Source organism: Poecilia reticulata, linkage group LG20 (genome assembly GCF_000633615.1).
Source record: "Poecilia reticulata strain Guanapo linkage group LG20, Guppy_female_1.0+MT, whole genome shotgun sequence".
In the NCBI taxonomy this organism is placed as follows: domain Eukaryota; kingdom Metazoa; phylum Chordata; class Actinopteri; order Cyprinodontiformes; family Poeciliidae; genus Poecilia; species Poecilia reticulata.
Genome location: NC_024350.1, coordinates 12287481 through 12306557, shown reverse-complemented (window position 1 = coordinate 12306557; position 19077 = coordinate 12287481). Strand labels below are relative to the sequence as shown.

Here is a 19077-nt window from a genome sequence, read left to right as displayed (position 1 = left end):
TTTTAATGCCTTGGCTCCCCTTTTTGTGTGTGTGTGTGTGTGTGTGTGTGTGTGTGTGTGTGTGTGTGTGTGTGTGTGTGTGTGTGTATGCGTGTGTGTGTGCTAACCACGGATTACCATTTTTGGTGGAGCACCCTGTTTTTTCTTCTTCTTCTTCTTTCTTTTTTCAGGCATTTGTTATTAATGAATCCAGAGCAGCGGCTGGATTTCGTTGGGTTTAAGCGAGAGGGGAAAAAAATTTCAGATCGTTTAAAGGAGGCGCATTTTTTTTTAAAGTCATATATCTTTACCATAAAAGAAAAGTTGACTTTAAAAAAAAAACAAAAAAAAAACATGTAATCTGAAGTTTTAACTGCTGGTAGAGATTGAGGATTTGTGCGCAAAGTTTTTTGTATTTACTCGCGATTACGCAAAGAAGCCACCGAGGAGTTTACAGCGAAAACTTTTCTAGACATCTCGACATTCAGATTAAGGATTAAGTGTGTATTATGCACAATATACACTCACAGTTTTGAGGAAAAGTAAGACGAATCAAGACTAACAGACAAAGATCTTAGGAAATTCGTGAACAATTTTTGCATCATCCTGTTTGACAAAATCTATCATCCTTTATCCACAGTAGAAAACTAAACCAGCGTGCAAAAAAAAAAAAGAAAAGAAAATCTTTACAGTAGCCTCATGCCACAACAAGCCAACACTTTGACACTTTTCGTGGATTCCTTTCGCTGCAGCCTGTTTGTCCTATAAAGTATAAGCAACACATACCTGCCATTCCCCCATTTTGCCCATAATTGACATTCTTTGTCCTCTGTTGCCTTTGGTGGATTTGGTCGATTTTTTTTGTTGTGTTTTGTTTTTTTCTCTTTTTTTTTTCCTGATCCGCTCCCGGTACCGTGTCTATCTCATTGAGCCTCAGGTCCCAAAGTAAACCTTTTCCCTTTTTTTACATAGACCCGATCACCTCACCTGGCCGTAAAAAAAAAAAAGGAAAAAGGAGAAACCGTGCAGGCCCACCTGGTGACGCATGCGCACTGATGCGGGTGTGGATCAGCTTCAAATCTGAGGAATGAGCGCTGGATAAGTCAGAGGAAGGCAGAAAACAATGACGAATTTGCCTTTGAAAAGACACATTTAGCATATAAATTTATACAATTTTATACTTGTGACAACTGGGCGTCACTCTAATAAACACTTTCTAGAGACGCCCCTGTTTATTTGATGGTATATTTAGCCTAATTTGGAGTGAGTACATATTGCATAAACCTTTAGAGCATCAAACATCGCGAGGTAAAGTAAACGTGTCAAATGTCAAAACTTTGATATGAGGCAAAATTGAGACCAAAAAAAAAAAAAAAAACATGAAGTCAGTTAGCCTTCCACTGGTTGTTTTATTATCTGATTTGCTTTTGGTGTAAAACATGAATTCTCTCTGCAAATGAAACTGTGTCAATTTAAAAAGAAGAAAGAAAAAATAAAATAAAATAAAACTTGAAGGTTAACTGCCAGCGTCATTACTTCAACACGCGGGAAAGAAACAAAAAAAAAAAGCCCCGTTATTGTGAGGGTCATTATTTATTTATCCGCTGTTTATTTCTAATACATACTTATGTGACGCCCGCAGGCCAAGAGCGAATGATCTCTCCCTCTCAGACGTTCACACTCACCCACACACACCCCTACACACACACACACACACACACACGCACACACTCAACACACACAAATAGCAGAGGAACGCGTGCGCTCTCATAGGTGCTGATGGTCAAAGGTTTTAAGTCCCAAGCACCTTTTTTGTGTTTTAAACCCTCTTTTGTTTTCCTTAGATATCCTGAAGAAGCGTCTTAATGACCCTCCAAACATATAAATTAAATCCACTGATGTTGATGTCAGTACTCAACAGTTTTCAGAAATTAACGCAGTATTATTTATTTCTTTTTTTTTTTTATTTGCTTTTCTAAAGTTTGTGATGGAACTGCTGTTTTTTATTATTATTATTATTATTATTATTTATTTTGAACCTTTCTACGCTTTTTTTTTTTTTGCAGTTGCATAATTCCGCGTGGAGTCTATCCATAGATTTTTCTGGTGTTAATATTTAAAACAAGATGTTTGACTTCAAAGGCGAACACGTTTAAACTACACACACACACACACACACACACACACACACACACACACACACACACACACACACACACACACACACACAATACCTGAAGCTATATAGCGCAGACCTGGACAAAGGAGAGGAGTAGGAGGGGGGGGGGCAGGAATGGAGAGGGAAAGGGGGGAAAAGGGAGGTAGTGATCGGATCAGAAATATTGTTTGAGGGTCTGCGCAGGAGTGGAGTAACTTTTGAAGAGGAGCCGTCAGAGGGTTGGCTCCTCTTAAAAGTGGAGCGGGGTCCCGTTTGAATATCCAGCCTGCATGTGTATGGGGCCTATGGCTCCGGGCACCTCCACACAGCAGGCAGCGGCCCTGCGGTGAGGTCTTACAACGCGAGCTCTGGTTAACACTGGTTGGCAATATAAATACATTATTATTATTATTATTATTATTATTATTATTATTATTATTATTATTAATTGATTTATTTAAAATGATACCTTTGTTATTATTGCTTATTTATATTTATTTTTTGTTTGTTTGTTGTAAGTCCCCTCATTCATTTCCATTTGTCAAACATTACAACTCATTTCTCTTGCTTTTGGATATGATAATAAATAACACATTTATGGATCTTATGAATCTGGACGGTAAATCGTCTTCTTCGTCTGCCGGTGAACAGCAGTAACAATCACGCCAACAGCTCCATGGTTCAAAAGCCTTGTGTAATTAGCTGTAATTCTTTTTGTTGTTTTTTTTGCAATAGGACGCATGAAATGAAATTGTATTCTAGCGCCACCTTTCTTTTGCGACGGAACACAACACGACAAAAGCAGGTTCCTGGAACCCAGTTGGCATGAATCTGTGCACTAAAAACGATTGAAGTAATATTAATTAATCCGTAAATCACCTTTGACCTTAATTTTGTGTAGATAAGTACCAAATATAAACCTGGTTCAAATGAGTGTCTTAGTTCGTTTTCATAAACACTCAATAAAAAAGAAGAATTTGAGTGGTAGCCTTCCACACTTGCCTGTTGCACAATTGGGGGGGAAAAAATGTTTATTTGCTACTTATTTATTTATTTAAACTCTAAACAGCCATTCGAAATTAACATAAAAAAGAGCAACCTTAAATTAAACAAGCTTATGTTCTAAACCGGATCATAGTTCTAAAATAATCCTGTGGTGCCCCCTTGTGGCCGCTAAAAGTATGACGTTTTTGATTTGACACTGCAACGGAAGAGTTTTAAGTGTTTTAAGTGTTTTAAGTGTTGTCGGTATAGCTTTTAGATGAACAGGACCGAATTAGAGGCGTTGAAGAAGTTTGAGAACTACTAGACTGTTCCTCGATGGACCAATGTCCACTTTCCAGATCAAGATTATTTCATTTCAATTTCAAATACACCGCTAAGAGGAGGAGCATAGAGGCAGCTAATCTATTTTCTTCTTCTTTTTCTTTTCTGACATACTGAATGTCAGGTTTTCAAAAGACTTCAACCACAATGACTTAAACACGTTCCGAATATAATTCCGTTTGTAATAAATCTAAATACCACGAATTTAATATGAAATACATGATTGAACAACTAACAGTCTGTAATAGTCTGTAATAACTTTACAGACTATTAGCTGTAGTTATTATTTATTTATTTTTATTATTATTTTTGCTGGATCTTGAAGTGTTTGAGGATTATACCGTCACGTCCTATTTTCTGCAGAGCTACGCCTACATTTCCCATCTGCCACCAAACTAGGTTCAGGCTTTTGTGCGCCACCTTAATCTGTGTTCGGGTGAGAACAAGCTACTGGTGGTGGAGACAGAGGACAAACACGGAGCAAGGTTGGATGTCCTTTTATAGGTTCTTTTGAATTGTATCTTATTTTATTTTTCTCTTGCCACGCTGACACATTCTGCCATTGAAAGCCGGTCTGTAGAGTTGAGCATTACTCTCTGCGTGTGTTTGCAATCCCAGCCAAAGCTACGGGAGTTCTGCTCTGTGCTGCATGTTTGTCTTATCTTTTAAGCCAAACGCGCTTACTTAAGACATGTGTCCATCTGTGCAGAGAGATCTGGTGAGTGTCTTGCATAGCAACATTTCTCAGACGGCTCATAATGTTGCCATACGTTCTGTTGGGTTACTTGGTTTTTAGCAACAGCTCCTTGTCACATGAGAAAGGCAGCTTCTTAATTAATGGCTCTGCGTGTGTGAGTATGTAATAATCGGGTCAAAACAGAGGGCTTAATTGCGCTAATTGAATGTTTGCAGCGTTTAAGTGTTTGCCGTCTCACTAACTCTGCTGGGTTTCTGTGACAGGCATCCAACATGTCTGTGGACTGGATAGGATACGGATACGCCACTCTAGTGGCGTCCGGAGGAGTCGCTGGTTATGTGAAAGCAGGTGAGAAACGTTTCCTGTTCCGCTGGGATTACTGTACCTGTCCGTTCACTTTAGTGAATATTGTGCTGTGCACAGTTCATCTTGTGTGACATGTCGCGGGTAACTTCTCAAAAGTACAATGTAAACAAATGGGGGCATGTCTATTAGTTTGTAGGAAATTAGTTTATGTCTGTTATCTTGGTTTCCTTATTGGCAGATGGTGGATGTTTGTATTTATGTAAAAGCCCTTGAAAACCAAGATTATTCACAAAAGTCTGTCAGACTTTACCTTTAATCATATTTCCATTTTGCTGGATAAAATATTTCTATTTGTCCTAAATAAATTATCTAAAAACATATTCTCCATACGTGTAATTATTGTGATATTCTCGATTTTACCTTTAAAATGTTTATGTCCTCCCATAAAAAAAAAAAAAAAAGTCTTGAGTAATTGGTGTCGGATGTTTGCTTCCTAAATTCTTCTTCTTTCTCACACACAGGCAGTGTTCCCTCACTGGCTGCTGGCCTGCTCTTTGGGGGACTCGCAGGTTTTGGAGCCTACCAGATCTCCAACGACCCGAATAATGTTTGGGTGTCTCTAGGTATGTCAAAAATGTTGACACACACAGTGGCAAAACATTGGTTTAGGAACAACTCAGAACTAGGGGTTTAGTTCAATGTCTAGTTTTAAAATTCAGGCAATTAGTATAAAAAAATGAAAGGAACTCAAAACATAACTGAAATTACTTTCTTGTGTATAAATACGCTTGAACGAGGTTATAAACCTTTCTCGTGACTCGGTTCACTAACCATCGCTTTCAATATTGCAGCTACATCAGGAGCTTTGTCTGCCCTCATGGGGAAGAGATTCTACGGGTCGAGGAAGTTCATGCCAGCTGGTTTGATGGCAGGAGCAAGGTTTGTTCTCAATCAAATCTCTATTAGTGCATCAAACTCCAGAAACGATATTCGCAGAGTCGGTAAAATGGAAAAAAACAACAAAACAAAATGGAAAACAACTATGGATTTGGCGGTTTTTGAGTGTTCTTCGTATTTTTCAGCTAACTTGAAGTCATTTTATTTTTGTTTGAAGTGTTTTTAATGGGATCATCTCGTTTCAGCCTGCTGATGGTGGGGAAGCTTAGTTTGACGTTGCTCCAGAAACCTACAGCATCCTCATGAGGCTAAAGCTCTTCAAGAACAGTCTTCAGGTTCTGTCTGGTCATGTTATGGAGCATCCTCTATGAATTTGACATCCTGTGTTACTCTGGTCAAAAATGTTTGATAATAAAATTTATAATTTGTACAGAAATGCATGTTTTGTGTGTTTTTTTTTTTATAAATACACCTTGAACATCTACATGTTTATTAGTATAAAATAAATACAAAACGTTACATTTTTCTTTTTTCATTGCATGATACAAAGAGTCCAAGAGTTGCTCTACAGTATCAAGAGAATCCTTCACAACTGTTACCTAAAAACAAAAACAGAACTTAGCTTTACAGACTTCTTGACAAACGGTTATTTACAACAAAATAAAAAGTTTTTTAAAAAGGTACATCTCTCTGATGCATTCAAATACTTAAACATATGCAAGCATTAACAATTGGACTTGCTCATACTGGATCCCTAAAGAATACTTTGAGACTCCCTAGCAGTATTGGCAAACATGTACAAGCTGGTTTACCACATATTGGTGTGACGTATTTATCCTGCGTGGTTGACGAGTTAGGTGGCAAAAACTGCTCAGCATTTATATTTAGTTATCAAAGACGAGGACACAAACCCCAAGGACAGCAGACTGTCGTTGTGCCCCGTTTCCTTGGATTACCGGTTTCCGCCGTACTTAGACGTCCAGTCGACCCGGCCGTGAACTGGCTGCACCGCAGGAGCTCTGCTCAGGAGATTACCAGACGTCTTCCCCAATGCCGAAAAGCTGCTGCCCTTCACCTGAGTCCTGTCTGCCCGCCTCTTCCAGCCCTCGAAATCTGAAGGGAACCGGCAGACTGTTGTGTTTCTACTTACAATTTACAACAAGCAACACATAAGCGTACGTATTTGACGAGTTAGAATATTACTGAAAAGTTTAGTTAACTCAATTTATTAAGTGAGACACATTGTATAGAGTATCTACACATAGATTGACATCTCAAAGCCTTTATTCCTGTTAATTATGAGGATTTTGTTAGGCTTATGAAAACCACATTTAAGATTGGAATATTACATATGACGAAAACATTTATAATACAGAAATGTGGGCTTAATGAAAAGTATGTTTATTACCTGCTGAAAGGTTACTTTCAATAGCTACTTTTAAGCTAATAAACCTGATCAGGATCCATATTATAATTTATGGAATATAACTTTTTTTTTTTTTTATCAGAGTAGGTATATAAAATAAAAAAATATAGAAATGCGCAACTGAAATATTCAATGACTTAATAAGCCAATTAATAATTTTAAAAAAACACCACAAGTAGCTACAAAACGAGTACCTTCATTAGTTTCACTCAGTGAAGAGTTGGAAATGGGCTTGAGTTTTGTAGATTTGGTCTTTTCTTTTTTATGATCAGGAGAAGAATTAGAAGAAAGATTGACTGAAGTAAAGAAATAAGAGAAAAGGGTTGAATAACTTTTGAAAGAGAGGTGCAAAGTAATAGACTAGAAAAAGAGAACAGTGTCACTGACAAAGAAGCAAGCTTGAATCAAACAGGTGTGGAAGGTTTTTACCATCTGACAACAAATAACCGATGAAATTCTTACTCGAGTGCTGGCCAGCCAAAGGGGCGAGCTGGATTCTCTGTCCCACCGTCCCAACCTCTTTCTTCTGGAAAGAAGGGATGTAGCCGCTGGAGAGGTTGTACTTGGTGCTCACAAAGTTCCCTTTAAGAAACAAAAGACACATTTTAACAGCGTGTATTTAATCTGTGTAGCTTGATTAATACAGACTCAACTAGCCTAGACTAGAATAAAACAGACAGATGAACAATAAATGAATAAAAATATTATATACAAAAAAAAAACACTGAAATCGCAGCTGTTTGAGTTACATTTATTTGAGTCTCGGTTTGAATGACTTAGGTTGGATTTGTCACAACTCTGGCTATTTAATCACACTTTCCCTAAATTGCATATAACTTTTGTACATTAATGGAATGCAAATTTGAAATGTATCTGCATTTGTATCACTATTTTTTAACTTATAAGCAATTTAATAGAAGTACCTTTAGACAGATCAATTTTCTCCAATATTCTTTCTTTGACAACAGTTTTCTCTGGGGTACTATCCACCGATTTAGTGGCATTCTCTTCTAATCACACAGCAAAATGGAAGAGTGGAAGAAGTGATGCAGGCAGTAGGAAAGTAGAAAAACAAAGATTTAGGATAACAAAGTTGTAAAAGAAGAAATACTTTGAAATAACAGCAAAACAAAGACAGGTGAAGGAAATAATGAAAAGAGAGGTGGGTACAGTTAGTGGTCATTTAAGAAGCACTTAATCTTCAACAGTCAGACCGAATCTCATGAATACACAATGAAAGGAAAAGACAAGGTGAAAGAAAGGCAGGCAAGGTAAAGGGGGTAGATATTATGTGGCTGCTTATACTATAGACTCTAAAAAGGTAGGCATTAAGATCCCTAACACTTCTGGAGCCCTGAACCCAAAGCTTGAGTGGTGTGACAGTAGAGCTGCTAACAAGCCTTACAACTGTAGTTGAGCAACAGAACATTATAGTTTTTTTATTTGTTAATGTAAACATAACTTTATAAATGTTGTTGTTTGAAATATACATTTACTACACATTGGAGTCACAAAAGGGGACACCAAAACTGAGAAGTACAAAGGCTAAAAATGTAACTTGTGAATGTAAGAGATGAATAGCAATGCGACCATTTCAACTTTTGAAATAGCATTATTACATGTATCTACATGTTAAAGTAATTTCAGAGTCTGCAAAACACCATGTAGCATTTCTGCATTAGCCATTAGCTGTCGTTACCTGCGTTAGCTCTGGTGACGGCTAACCCTCCTCCAATAGGGCAAAGTGGTTTATTTACAGCGTTTGAGGAGTTCTCCCACAGGTCCCGCAATGTCATTGCACCCAACTCCTTCTCTCCAGAGGAAATCTGACTCTTCCCAATTAAACCTTAAAACAACAAATATTTTACATAGCATTGGTAATGACAAGCAGGTTTAGGTAATGGGTGGATGTATGGACTGATAAATGTATGTGTTAAAGTAGTGCATATGCCACAAAACTACTTATTTAATATTTGACTTTTTTTTTTTTTCATGTATTGTGCTCCTATTGGCCACAAAGAAGGCTGTCCATTTGTCTTACCTGGTAGGTAGCGAGACTGGCCAAGATAGTGCTGCCGTGCAGCTGATCCAGGAAGATTATAATCCGTTTGGCCAACTTTAACATTGCTGGGAATTTTTGTAACTGTGCTGAATGAATATAGAGGTTTTTGCTCTTTGGGCCTGCAAACAAATTCAAATATTAATAATAAAACAAAAAAAAAGTTTTTTTTTGTTTGTTTTTTCTAAATAAGCTGCATTGTTACGATTTTATCAACAATACAATGATGTGCTTCATAACTGGAATTTGCCACACGTTTAGCACATTGCAGTGCTTACTGTGAGCAGTGGTCTTGCTTCCTATCCCCCTCTGCAGTCCCCAGGGTGGGTTTCTTGGAGTTGGAGGCAGCGGTCTCCGATTGGTCGGATTCGTCCCAGCTGTCTGATGCCTTGGATACTGCCTGACCCCAGCGACGACGACCACTCTTCAGCAGCCCCATCCCGCTGCCGCCCACAGCATTTTCACTGCCCATTGATGTCGCCTTCTGATAAAAAGAAAAAAAAAAAGGGTATTATGTTTTGATCCATACAGAGGTGTTAAAGAATCATATTAGGCTACTCACTGCGAGGCTGATGCCGTCGGTTTTACTGTCAACCTGAGGCATTGGGATCTGCTGAAGAGGCTGATGCTGCGAATAGTTTCTTGGAGATGCGGAAGCTTTGGAGTCTGACGATGATTGCTGGGGATCCGTCTTTGACTCAGAGAGCTGCTTCTGAACCATCGGACGAGCTTGGACCTTCTTCGCCTCTTGGCTCTGAGGACGAGGCCCCAACACCTGGCCTACTTGGAAGTAAGGGTACCGCAAGGCCTTGCCGGGCAGAGACCAGAACGGGTAGAATATGTTAAACCGTTACTACCAATACACAATTTGAAAAGCATGAACACTGGACTGAGGCGTCAGAAGGGTTTACGTCAGCACTTTAGTTTCGCCTACCTGTACAGCGGTGGGCCTTTTCTTAGGGTCCCACTGCAGAAAGTCCTGCATCAGTGCAATAGCCTCCTTGCTGGCATTTGGAATAAGGGTCTTCAAGTTGGTCGGCACACATTGGGGGAAGCGAAAATTCATGGCAGATGCCAGTTGGTGTCCCTCTGGCCAATCCATCTAATTGTAAAGATAATCAAATCATGAAGTGCAAAAAAAACAACAAAGAAAAACTTGCCTATCACATTTTGTCTTTTTTAAGGCATTTCTAAAAGGGCATTTAACTGTTTTGTTACATAAAATATAAAATAATTCTATATTTTTTGTTACTTCCTCAAACCCAGGGGTTTGTAACCTGCAATTTTGGTGTCGCAATTAAGACCCACATTGGCTCTTAATAATTGGATAAAATGATAAAGGACCACCCCACCCTTTTAAATATAGATATTAGGGCTGATCAATGCTGTCTTAAAACATCTTCATAGTAACACCAATAAAATAGCAATAACTTTACTGGAGCAGCTAAATTAAAGGCTTGATTTAGGGCAGTCTTTTCCACCTCTTTCCGTCCAGAAATTCCTCACCTTTTTAACGGTGCCCAGAACTTGGCAGATCTTAAAGATCTCATCCACTTCACTATTTCCAGGAAAAAGAGGTCTAAGGGTGTAAAGTTCAGCCATGATGCATCCCACAGCCCATAGATCAATAGGCGAGCTGTAAGTAGACGACCTTAGCAACACCTCAGGAGCGCGGTACCTTGATGCAGACCAGAAATACCTCAATATAAAAGTTGATTTAAATCAGCATACAATTTTTAAAAATGTAAGTTTTTTGGCAAAAAAAAAAAAAACAACTGCTTTGACATCATATTTCTCCAAATGCAGGAAATCAAAATTTTTTTTACCATCTTGTTGAAACATAATCTGTGTAAGGAGGTTTGGAGCGGATCTCTCTGGCCAGTCCAAAGTCGGCTATTTTAACCAGTTCTGGACCCATGCACAGCAGGTTCTCTGGCTTCATGTCTCGATGGAAGAAACCTGGAAGAAATTATAACTCATATAATCAGGCAGCAAGATAATGATGAAATATGACAGGAAATATTTTGAATCCACTCTCTGATTAGCTGAAAAATAAAATAATTTACTCCCTGCTTAGAAAAGTTTACTACATTTCACTTTCATTCCTGCACTAGACAAATGTACTGTGTGTCAGCTGGGCTTTAAATGTGAGATAATATCTGCAAAATCCAGTTTTTATTTTCGTGTTTTGGGCCAAAACGGACAATCTTTTCATCCGCTTACCTCCAGTCTTATGAGCTTAACTCGCTTTTGATAAAATATTCAATTACAATCAAACATCACAAATTTACCTGCAAATATTTCAATCACTCCACATTTCTAGCGAAATACGAGTTCAGAAGGTTGCGTATTGTAGGAAACTGAAAAATTTCTCCCATATTTAGATAATGGAATCACCTGTTTGTAAATCAATCAAATATAGCCAAAGGGGTGAAAGTGTTTAATGACCTCAAAAGATATATTTTGCTGTACGTCTATAAATTTTATTCAAGGGAAAGCCTGGGCATACCTAGTGGCTATACCTAATAACGCCAATGTATTTGCATATGCAATGTATTCCTTCTCATGGGTCATGGTGACAAGATTGTTTACATGAAATATATCAAACCTAAAAAAGCAAAAGGTTACGTTACTTTTTTCCAAAGGAGAAAAATGACAAAGCCCCTTACCATGCTTATGCACAAAAGCCAACCCAGACAGCACTTGAAACATGATGTTCCTAATTTCATTCTCTGTGAACATCTTATTCTCTCTAACAGCACATCAAAGAGAAAGAAAAGAGAAAAAAGGATACAAGGAAAATCAAAGAAAAAATGTTAAGAAAAGAGAAGTCTGGAAAGGTGCATGCATTTTGGATGGAGGGATGCTTGGATGTTTATAGTGCTTTTATGCAATAATTTTTTGCAACCCTTGAGCTTTTTTTTGGATAACTTGTCACATTACAACCCAAAATTTCAAAGCATCTTTTGTACTTTCTGTCATGTATCGACATAAAGTAGTTCATACCTGTGAAAGGCACGGATATTATATGTGGCTTTGGACATTATTTTTTTACATACTAGTGAATACTTTGTTAACCCAATTTTTGTGGCAGTTCTTTATGCATTTGAAACATTTAGGTAGTGATGGCCCCTCTTTCTAAATCCGCTAAAACTCAAATTTGATGATTAACAACGTTGCATCATATTCTGAACTGGGTTTAGGTCAGGACTTTAACTCAGTCACTCTAACATACACTATTAAAACTACCATTACTATTACAAACCAATCCGCGGTAAATGTGGATTGTTTACACATGAGTGCTTTTGTATGAAATATTTTCTTTCTTATTTGTGATGTTGTGATGATGTCATCTAGTTAAAGCAATTAATACCTAAAGATAAAAAGTGAGAGCATCCATGCATCCTTTCATCACATAGAAAAAGAACAGATCAGAAAGTTAGACAAATGTTTCCATCAGGCAAGTTATGGAGGGTTCACATACTGCAAGAATTTGATGCACTTAAAACAATCCAGCTATTGTTCTTTGGAAAAATCACTTAATGCAGTGTCGCAATTTTCCTCTGGAATTTAGATTTGAAAATAATGCCAATACTTTCACACTGAATCTTGCAGAATGAAGCCGCTCTCACAAGATCTGAAAGCATGACCCCAGCACGGTACACCTACCGTGCTTGTGAATAAATGACAGGCCTTGCAAAATCTGATAGCTTATGTTTCTTATCACTGACTCAGGAAACAATTTTCTTCTGTAAACATACAAATTGACATTTCATTTTGAGGGGCAGGCAGACAAAAATTCATCACAAATATAGTTCTCTTGTAGAGCAATGTTTAGTTGACTATTCTTTTTGATTATAAAACAGTAGGAACAGATTCTCTTGTCTATGTTTTGTATTTATTGGAAAGGCCCAACTGTGCTCTGCAAGCATACACACTAACTCGCATAAACATCAAGGTCTCTAGAGATGAGTCTCTCAAGTCTGAGGGCTGTTGATGTTTTTTTTTTTTTTTTTTTTTTACAATGCATTAGGAAATGGAAATATGTGACCATAGTTCCATGTGTTAAAATATTCCTAAGGAAACATAGACAACAAACACCCAATAGTAATAATACTTGTCCAGGATTTCCCCGAGAAAACTTGCTAAGGCCGGTTCTCAGGCCGCTACGGCAGTCATCCAGCCACCCGCCATGATTTCGAGTTAAAAAAAAATGTTGACAGGAAATTTGAAAATATCATTTTCATTTTTGAAAGACTGGTAGACTAATACATAAAAACCAACTATAAAGTCTTAAAAAAGGTAATCATAAAAAAAAAATTATTAATTAACAATGCTAAGCCTGGTGGGGGCACAAGTAAAGCCTGGTGGCCCGCCAGGCTTATTATACACTGAGGGAAACCCTGTTGTCTAAAACATTTTAAGATACTTTTTTGTGATCCAGATATTTCTGATGTTGTAATATCACTATAAACCGTCAGTACACAGACTGTGTTCTTCCTCTTCTTACCTGTCCTTCATGAGCTGATACAGGTTTTCTTTCATGTACTCAAAAACAAAGTAGAGGTGATCATTCTCTCTGATAACCTCCTTTAGTTTCACCACATTCGCATGGTTCAATTTCTTCAAAGACTGCAGACAGAGAGAGACAGTGTTAAAAAAAATAAATAAAAAATCATGTACATTAACAACAAATTGACAATTCTGTTAGATGGATGCACCATTCTTAGAAGATGCAATGTCAATTTTGTGGTGAACTTCAACGCTGGTTTTATAAATCTATCACCTTTTAATACGGATTTCTGATAATGTCGATTTCTCTTAAAGAGCTGTAATTAACAGCACTGAATGAATTCAATAAATATGTAAGTATCCGCAGAAAACATATTTCGCTTTTGTCCACGCTTTTTCTCTGACTTCCATCTTTAATCGGCACACTGACACCGAAGCTCCTGTAAAACCGCTTCAGTCTCAAGCAATGACACATGGTTCTTGATCAAGTGTGTCGCATTTCTTGCATCTTTCAGTGATACCAGTGACCATCCATACCTTGACTTCCCTTAGATTCATACATTCTTCCCATGAGTAGAACTTTCTCTTCATCCTAGGAAAGACGGGAAATAAACAAAAACAATGAGATGTGCAGTAAAAGAAATTATCTTATCTTGAACATGCAGCACAGCACTATTATTATCTTTACAGTAATAGCACTATGTCTTTTGTGTCACTCTCTAAATAATTTAGTCCTTTTGACCTGTCTTAAGTTGCAGCTAACATTATTCCAAGAACAAAGCTTCAAGGGTCCAAGATTTTACAGCCACAGTGACTCTTCTTGCTGTGAAACATTCCTTTTTTTTTCACATTTGGACTTCATTAATTAATTTGCCAGTGTTATTATAATAGGTTGCCAACGCATGGGAAGCAGTGTGCCAGCTGGCTCTGGTTTATCCTCTCAAATCAACAATATCTCTCCCACCCTCTGGAATTACATAAGAGCTAAAGAGTGAGCACAAATCCTTTTCTCCTCATCTGGTCCACAATATCAGGAACCTGACACGCCCCACCCTCTACTTTCACTGCCTTTCGCCGTCACCACATGTATTATCTTGCATGGTAACCAAACGATCAACAAGTGAACCCATCTCCCGGGTTTCTCGTCCATTATTGAACACCGCAGCCGCGTGTCAGACAAAGAAATGTAGGCTACTGGTTTGTTTGCACTATTGATCGCAAGAAAGCTGAAATAGAAAAATTAACCCCGGGCCTAATTCTATAGTTTTATATTACATCTGCTAACAATGACTGCTTGAGAATATCACAGATATTTCATATAACAAAAGCTCCACTTTAAAGATTTACATGTCACTGGATTTATTCGTGCTAAATTTCTGAGATTATACAGAAAACATAGCAAAGCAGTAATGTTTGGAAATATTTCTGGTTTTGAAAACATGAGGATATTCATATTATAAAAGCAAAAGGAGGGCATCTCATTACTCTTATTAAGGTAATGTTGATCTAAAACAACAATTAATATAAGTGTTGTATAAGTGAAGCATCTGCGAAGAAACCAGCTGCAGGCTCTATCTGTAGGCAAGCAGAAACATCAAATTTGCCACCTTGATGTTAGACTTACGTTACACTATAAAAGAACTTATGACAGAAAAGAATAATGTTCTGCACAATTAAAATTATGTGTTGCTGCTGTACAAGTGTCAAATATCAAAATAAAAACAATACAGATAACATCAAGACTGCAATTATCTCATTTTTACCATCAATATCAACAATTGTTGCTCGTCTGTTTTCAGATAAAAGCAATTAGAGCATGTTATACGTCTTGTTTTGAATTTTTGTGTACATTCCTGCAGTCAAAATAATCATTGTCGAAAAAATATTGATATGTGAATGTGTCATATTATTAATCTGTCTAAATATTATTCTATTCTAACTTCAGAATTTTTGCATTAGATAACCATTTCTAAGGGTTTAACAAGAAAGCGATGAAATCCCTACCTCTTGATAGCCACGAGTTCTCCAGACTCGTTGCTTCGCCCCATCAGCACGCTGCCATAGGTGCCGTCACCCAGCTGCTTCAGGGTGGTGTAGCGATTCATCTTCTCTTAAAGTTGTTTCATCAGCGTCTCGGTTCTCTTTATGCGTTAGGTGAGCAGCTCTGATATAGCAGTTCAAATTACTTCCCCGTTTTCTTCACTTGACCTAATGTTTGGTCTGACCTCCAAAAGATTTCACTTCTTCTATTCCAAAATGAAAAATCTTCAACCAGAGAAAATGTTCCACATCTACTGAGTCAGGAGTTTAAAGGTCTTCTTGTAGTTGCTTGTCCATGAATACAGGAGGCGTATCTTGGTGATGTAGTCAAGTTTGTAGTAAAGAAGCATCTGAAAATGAAAAAAAAAGCAAAAGAAATCTATTAGCAACATGTCAATTGTAAATGGAACATTATTTATAAACTCCTAATCACCTTCCACAATCTCAGAAATCTGAATTATAAGAGAGATAAAGATGATGCTCTGATCACTTCTTGTTTTTTGCCTGGAAGAGGAGGATCAGGTGTGCAGCACTTTAGTCGTGTAGGAAGATGTGACAGGATCACCCCGGGGTGATGACACAGCCAGTCCTGGAGGGATTAGTCCATGGGAGATGCAAATAGCTTGTTACATCACCAACATGCTTACCGGCATCCACAATATCCCCCAAGCTCCCTGCCTGGCAGGAGGATTTGATCGACGCCAAGGGGTATAGTGATCACGCTGTTTGGTTGTTATGTGGAGGAAAATCCCCCACCCTAAAGGTTCCTTCAGAATTACACAGACAACAACTACAGAGCCCTTACAATAAACCTCATTTTCCCTTTAAAGCTTGCGCCACAGTGCCAGAAATTAATAGTTGCTTTTATTTAAAAATGGAAACAGACTGTTGTTGAAATAACATGGAGAGGCTTGTCGTTTATAATTGTTATCAATAACATTTACGTATTATTTTGACTTGGATCCGTAGACTTCAGAACAAAAGCAAAACAGAATAAATGTTGTAGTTTTCAAGTAGTTATTGCACAGAATATTGGGCATGTTTTGCTTTCTGCTTTTTATAACATTAGGTTTTTTACTCTGGTTGGTAGCCTGCAAAGGAGGAGCAAATACACTTCATCCAATCTTAGTTGGAAAACACTGATGGCCACCCCCAGGTTAGCTGTTAGTGTTTTGTTGCAACACAAGATACTCCTGAGCAGCTAAATTTGTTCTTACTGGTCCAAACCTCAAGCTTTTTTTTTTTTTCTTAAGTATTTTAGTTTGCAGAACACATTCATATTTGACTTATCATAAAAATGTGATTTATCTGGATACAACTCAAACAAAACTTAAACTTGTATCCTGGCTAAAATAATCAGGCATGCTGAAAAATAAATTGACAGTTATTTATTGTTGTTGTTGTTTTTCTAACAGTTGCCAAGCTACAAAGAATACTGTATGTATACAAAAGAAAAAAAGTCCCAAAGTACTTATGGTCAGTCTTTCAAGGAAATAAATAAAATGTTTCTTCTATTCCACTAAAAATACACATATACTTATATAAGTTTATATGTTTATCATACACATAACTATATGCTTATCATATAACAAAGGCACCTGAAGGTCAAGAAATAACAAAAAATCTATAGTTTTTAGTGTATTTGTTTTTGTGGGAGAATCACTGTCTAATATACACTATAGGTGTTTCACAAAATTTCACTAGAATAGAGTAAACACAATGAATAGCAGTCGTGTGTTGGCTACACAATAAAAATTAACTTCAGAGAAATAAGATGTGGACAAAGGCTATGTAAAATTGATTTAATTATAAAACTCCCTACTATAGTGTGACTCATCTCCAAAATTAAGAATAATTTGTGCAACTCATCAGGAATTCAATGTATCTTTCTTATTATTATAGGTAGTCTCTCGAAACAAATTCCAGCTCTATCCTGGTCACATTGAAACAATGAGCAGCCAAAGGAGAATAAAGGCCAGAGGTCTGCTGGCCTGCAATCTGCTGTGGAGGGGATTAAAAGGAATTAAGATGTACCCAGAATACATGACATTCTGAAGCTAATCAAGGTCAGTTACACTCAGATACTAACCTGACCGCGTAATGGGGGGAGAAAACTACTTCATGTGATAATGCTCAATTAAATAAATAATATTAACGTTATTTATCAGAACTTATTCAAATTCAGTAACCATGCCTTCCTGAAAAACCGACACGTCAAACAAATAAACTGTCCTTCTTTAGACAGTTTTGTCAAGCAACTATACACAATTCATAGTGACCGCTATGAATTGCTATGAATAGCGACACACACCAGAAATTAGTTTCTGGCATGTCCGTTTCTAACAGCTCACTTTCTCCATTGCTTCTTATCAGTAAGCGGTGACTCCCTGTAGTTTTTCCTCTGTGTGTTTTTTAAACTCACCAGTCGCTCGTTTCCGCAGCCGTTGTCTGGCTCCGCTGATAGCTCCTGATAAACTGGACGAAGTATCTGTATCACAGCTCACACGATAAACTACGTGCGTGCATGTGTCCGCCTGACTCCTTTCCATGGAAACGTACACACAAACGCGACCCCTTTGTTCGGCTACCAGGTGACAAGAGGCGCAATGCTTTGTGGGGAATGTTGTCCTTCAAGGAGGGACCGGTGGGGATCGTCCGTTAGGAAATGTGTGACTGATAATTAACATTTATGTTGACATTTCATATGTATTTTTTTATTTAACCTGACGAAGATGTATTTTTAAGCAAATATGTCTAAAGTTATGCAGGAGATAGCCACCATCCCCCTTTATGACCTTTGAACGACATGTTAGAAAATGTCAAAAGTTAAAACCATTAACTAGCTTTAGCCCATTTCCATTTTTTATTTTATTTTGACGCCCTCCAACCCCTCTTAAAAAACTGCTTCGAGAACGAAGAGGAAGTGAATAGTTTTCCTACCACTAAATACACGCCTAAGGGTTAGGAAAAATTGACATATTAAGAGATTTACATCATGTGAACGCAGTACAGATTTTACACCAGTAGATGGCGCAGCGTGATTTACTTTTTAGTTTACAATGGAACCAACAGCACTATAAACTTCAGTTATTTTGACACTTTTTTTTAAAACAAATGTCATAACCATATTTTGTATGAAATCTTCTGGGCTATTTGATAAGAAGTGAAGAGTGTTACATGCCAGTAGTTAACTTATGTAATAATTATGTGCCATTAATGTATTAAAACTCTTCACTGTCCATAGATGTCTTTTTGATCCATCTTTAAATAAGTTTATTCGTAAATTGCTTATTTAAAAATGTACAATAAAGTTTTGTAAAATACATTCTTCTTTATCTTTGATTTTTTTTCTTTGCAAATATAAGTCAACAGATATTAATTAAATGTTCAGATTGAATTTAATTTAAATGTAAATCATGAACTTCTTGTCGTTTTGACGTTTCTGAACTAAATAAACTTTATTTACTGGTCAGAATAGAGAGCTGTGCAGATCATTACCAACTTCAACTGTGATCTCTACAGAAGCAGAGACGCTCAGCCATCAACGAAACCACCAGTCAGATCCACTTTTCTCTCGAAAAATCATCTCGTTTCAACCATATTTATTATCTTTCATGTCCCTTACTTGAACTATGATCCATTTACTTTAAAAAAGTTATAAAAAAAGTATAAAATTA

General features: G+C 37.3%; 3 protein-coding genes across 9 annotated transcripts in view; 1 reads left to right on the top strand and 2 right to left on the bottom strand.

Annotated features, from left to right (window-relative positions):
* Positions 1 to 915, bottom strand: part of tfap2a (transcription factor AP-2 alpha) — a 14780-nt gene extending 13865 nt beyond the window's left edge. The window contains exon 1 of the mRNA XM_008438720.2: positions 766 to 915. Coding sequence (XP_008436942.1) covers positions 766 to 798 — 33 coding nt within the window. The 5' untranslated portion in view covers positions 799 to 915. The remainder of the gene's footprint in view (positions 1 to 765) is intronic.
* Positions 916 to 3843: 2928 nt separating this feature from the next.
* On the top strand, positions 3844 to 5799 carry tmem14ca (transmembrane protein 14Ca). 4 transcript variants are annotated; one of them, XM_008438715.2, is made up of 6 exons: positions 3850 to 3948; positions 4082 to 4181; positions 4424 to 4508; positions 4988 to 5089; positions 5318 to 5405; positions 5609 to 5799. In XM_008438715.2, the coding sequence occupies exons 2-6, from the start codon at positions 4155 to 4157 to the stop codon at positions 5667 to 5669; spliced, it is 363 nt and encodes a 120-aa protein (XP_008436937.1). In that variant the 5' UTR covers positions 3850 to 3948; positions 4082 to 4154; the 3' UTR covers positions 5670 to 5799. The 4 variants fall into 4 exon arrangements, with proteins under 4 accessions (XP_008436939.1, XP_008436937.1, XP_008436936.1 ...); XM_008438717.2 differs by lacking the exon at positions 4082 to 4181 and having other exon boundaries at positions 3844 to 3948; XM_008438714.1 differs by lacking the exon at positions 3850 to 3948 and having other exon boundaries at positions 3955 to 4181.
* Positions 5800 to 5836: 37 nt separating this feature from the next.
* On the bottom strand, positions 5837 to 17990 carry mak (male germ cell-associated kinase). Of its 4 annotated transcripts, none has more exons than XM_008438705.1 (17): positions 17823 to 17990; positions 15365 to 15750; positions 13898 to 13952; positions 13359 to 13480; positions 11518 to 11600; positions 10675 to 10807; positions 10355 to 10526; positions 9783 to 9950; positions 9411 to 9656; positions 9127 to 9332; positions 8831 to 8970; positions 8489 to 8635; positions 7713 to 7799; positions 7252 to 7371; positions 6984 to 7085; positions 6275 to 6476; positions 5837 to 5962 (listed from the first exon to the last, which is right to left on the bottom strand). In XM_008438705.1, exons 2-16 carry the CDS (start codon positions 15463 to 15465, stop codon positions 6316 to 6318), a joined length of 2043 nt encoding a protein of 680 aa, XP_008436927.1. In that variant the 5' UTR covers positions 15466 to 15750; positions 17823 to 17990; the 3' UTR covers positions 5837 to 5962; positions 6275 to 6315. The 4 variants fall into 4 exon arrangements, with proteins under 4 accessions (XP_008436927.1, XP_008436929.1, XP_017157426.1 ...); XM_008438707.1 differs by having other exon boundaries at positions 6320 to 6476; XM_017301937.1 differs by lacking the exon at positions 11518 to 11600 and adding an exon at positions 12518 to 12597 and having other exon boundaries at positions 5837 to 6476.
* Positions 17991 to 19077: the final 1087 nt, after the last annotated feature.

What these genes read in the sequence shown, in the direction of transcription:
- tmem14ca (XM_008438713.1), top strand. Translation starts at nt 4,222, where the DNA reads ATGTTGCCATACGTTCTGTTGGGTTACTTGGTTTTTAGCAACAGCTCC. An exon ending in TAATGTTTGGGTGTCTCTAG is followed by an intron (nt 5,090 to 5,317) that starts GTATGTCAAAAA and finishes TCAATATTGCAG; the next exon opens with CTACATCAGGAGCTTTGTCT. An exon ending in GGTTTGATGGCAGGAGCAAG is followed by an intron (nt 5,406 to 5,608) that starts GTTTGTTCTCAA and finishes ATCTCGTTTCAG; the next exon opens with CCTGCTGATGGTGGGGAAGC.
- mak (XM_008438705.1), bottom strand. Translation starts at nt 15,465, where the DNA reads ATGAATCGCTACACCACCCTGAAGCAGCTGGGTGACGGCACCTATGGC. An exon ending in GATTATGTTTCAACAAGATG is followed by an intron (nt 10,527 to 10,674) that starts GTAAAAAAAATT and finishes GTCTGCATCAAG; the next exon opens with GTACCGCGCTCCTGAGGTGT. An exon ending in TTTGGCTGGCCAGCACTCGA is followed by an intron (nt 7,086 to 7,251) that starts GTAAGAATTTCA and finishes TCTTTACTTCAG; the next exon opens with TCAATCTTTCTTCTAATTCT.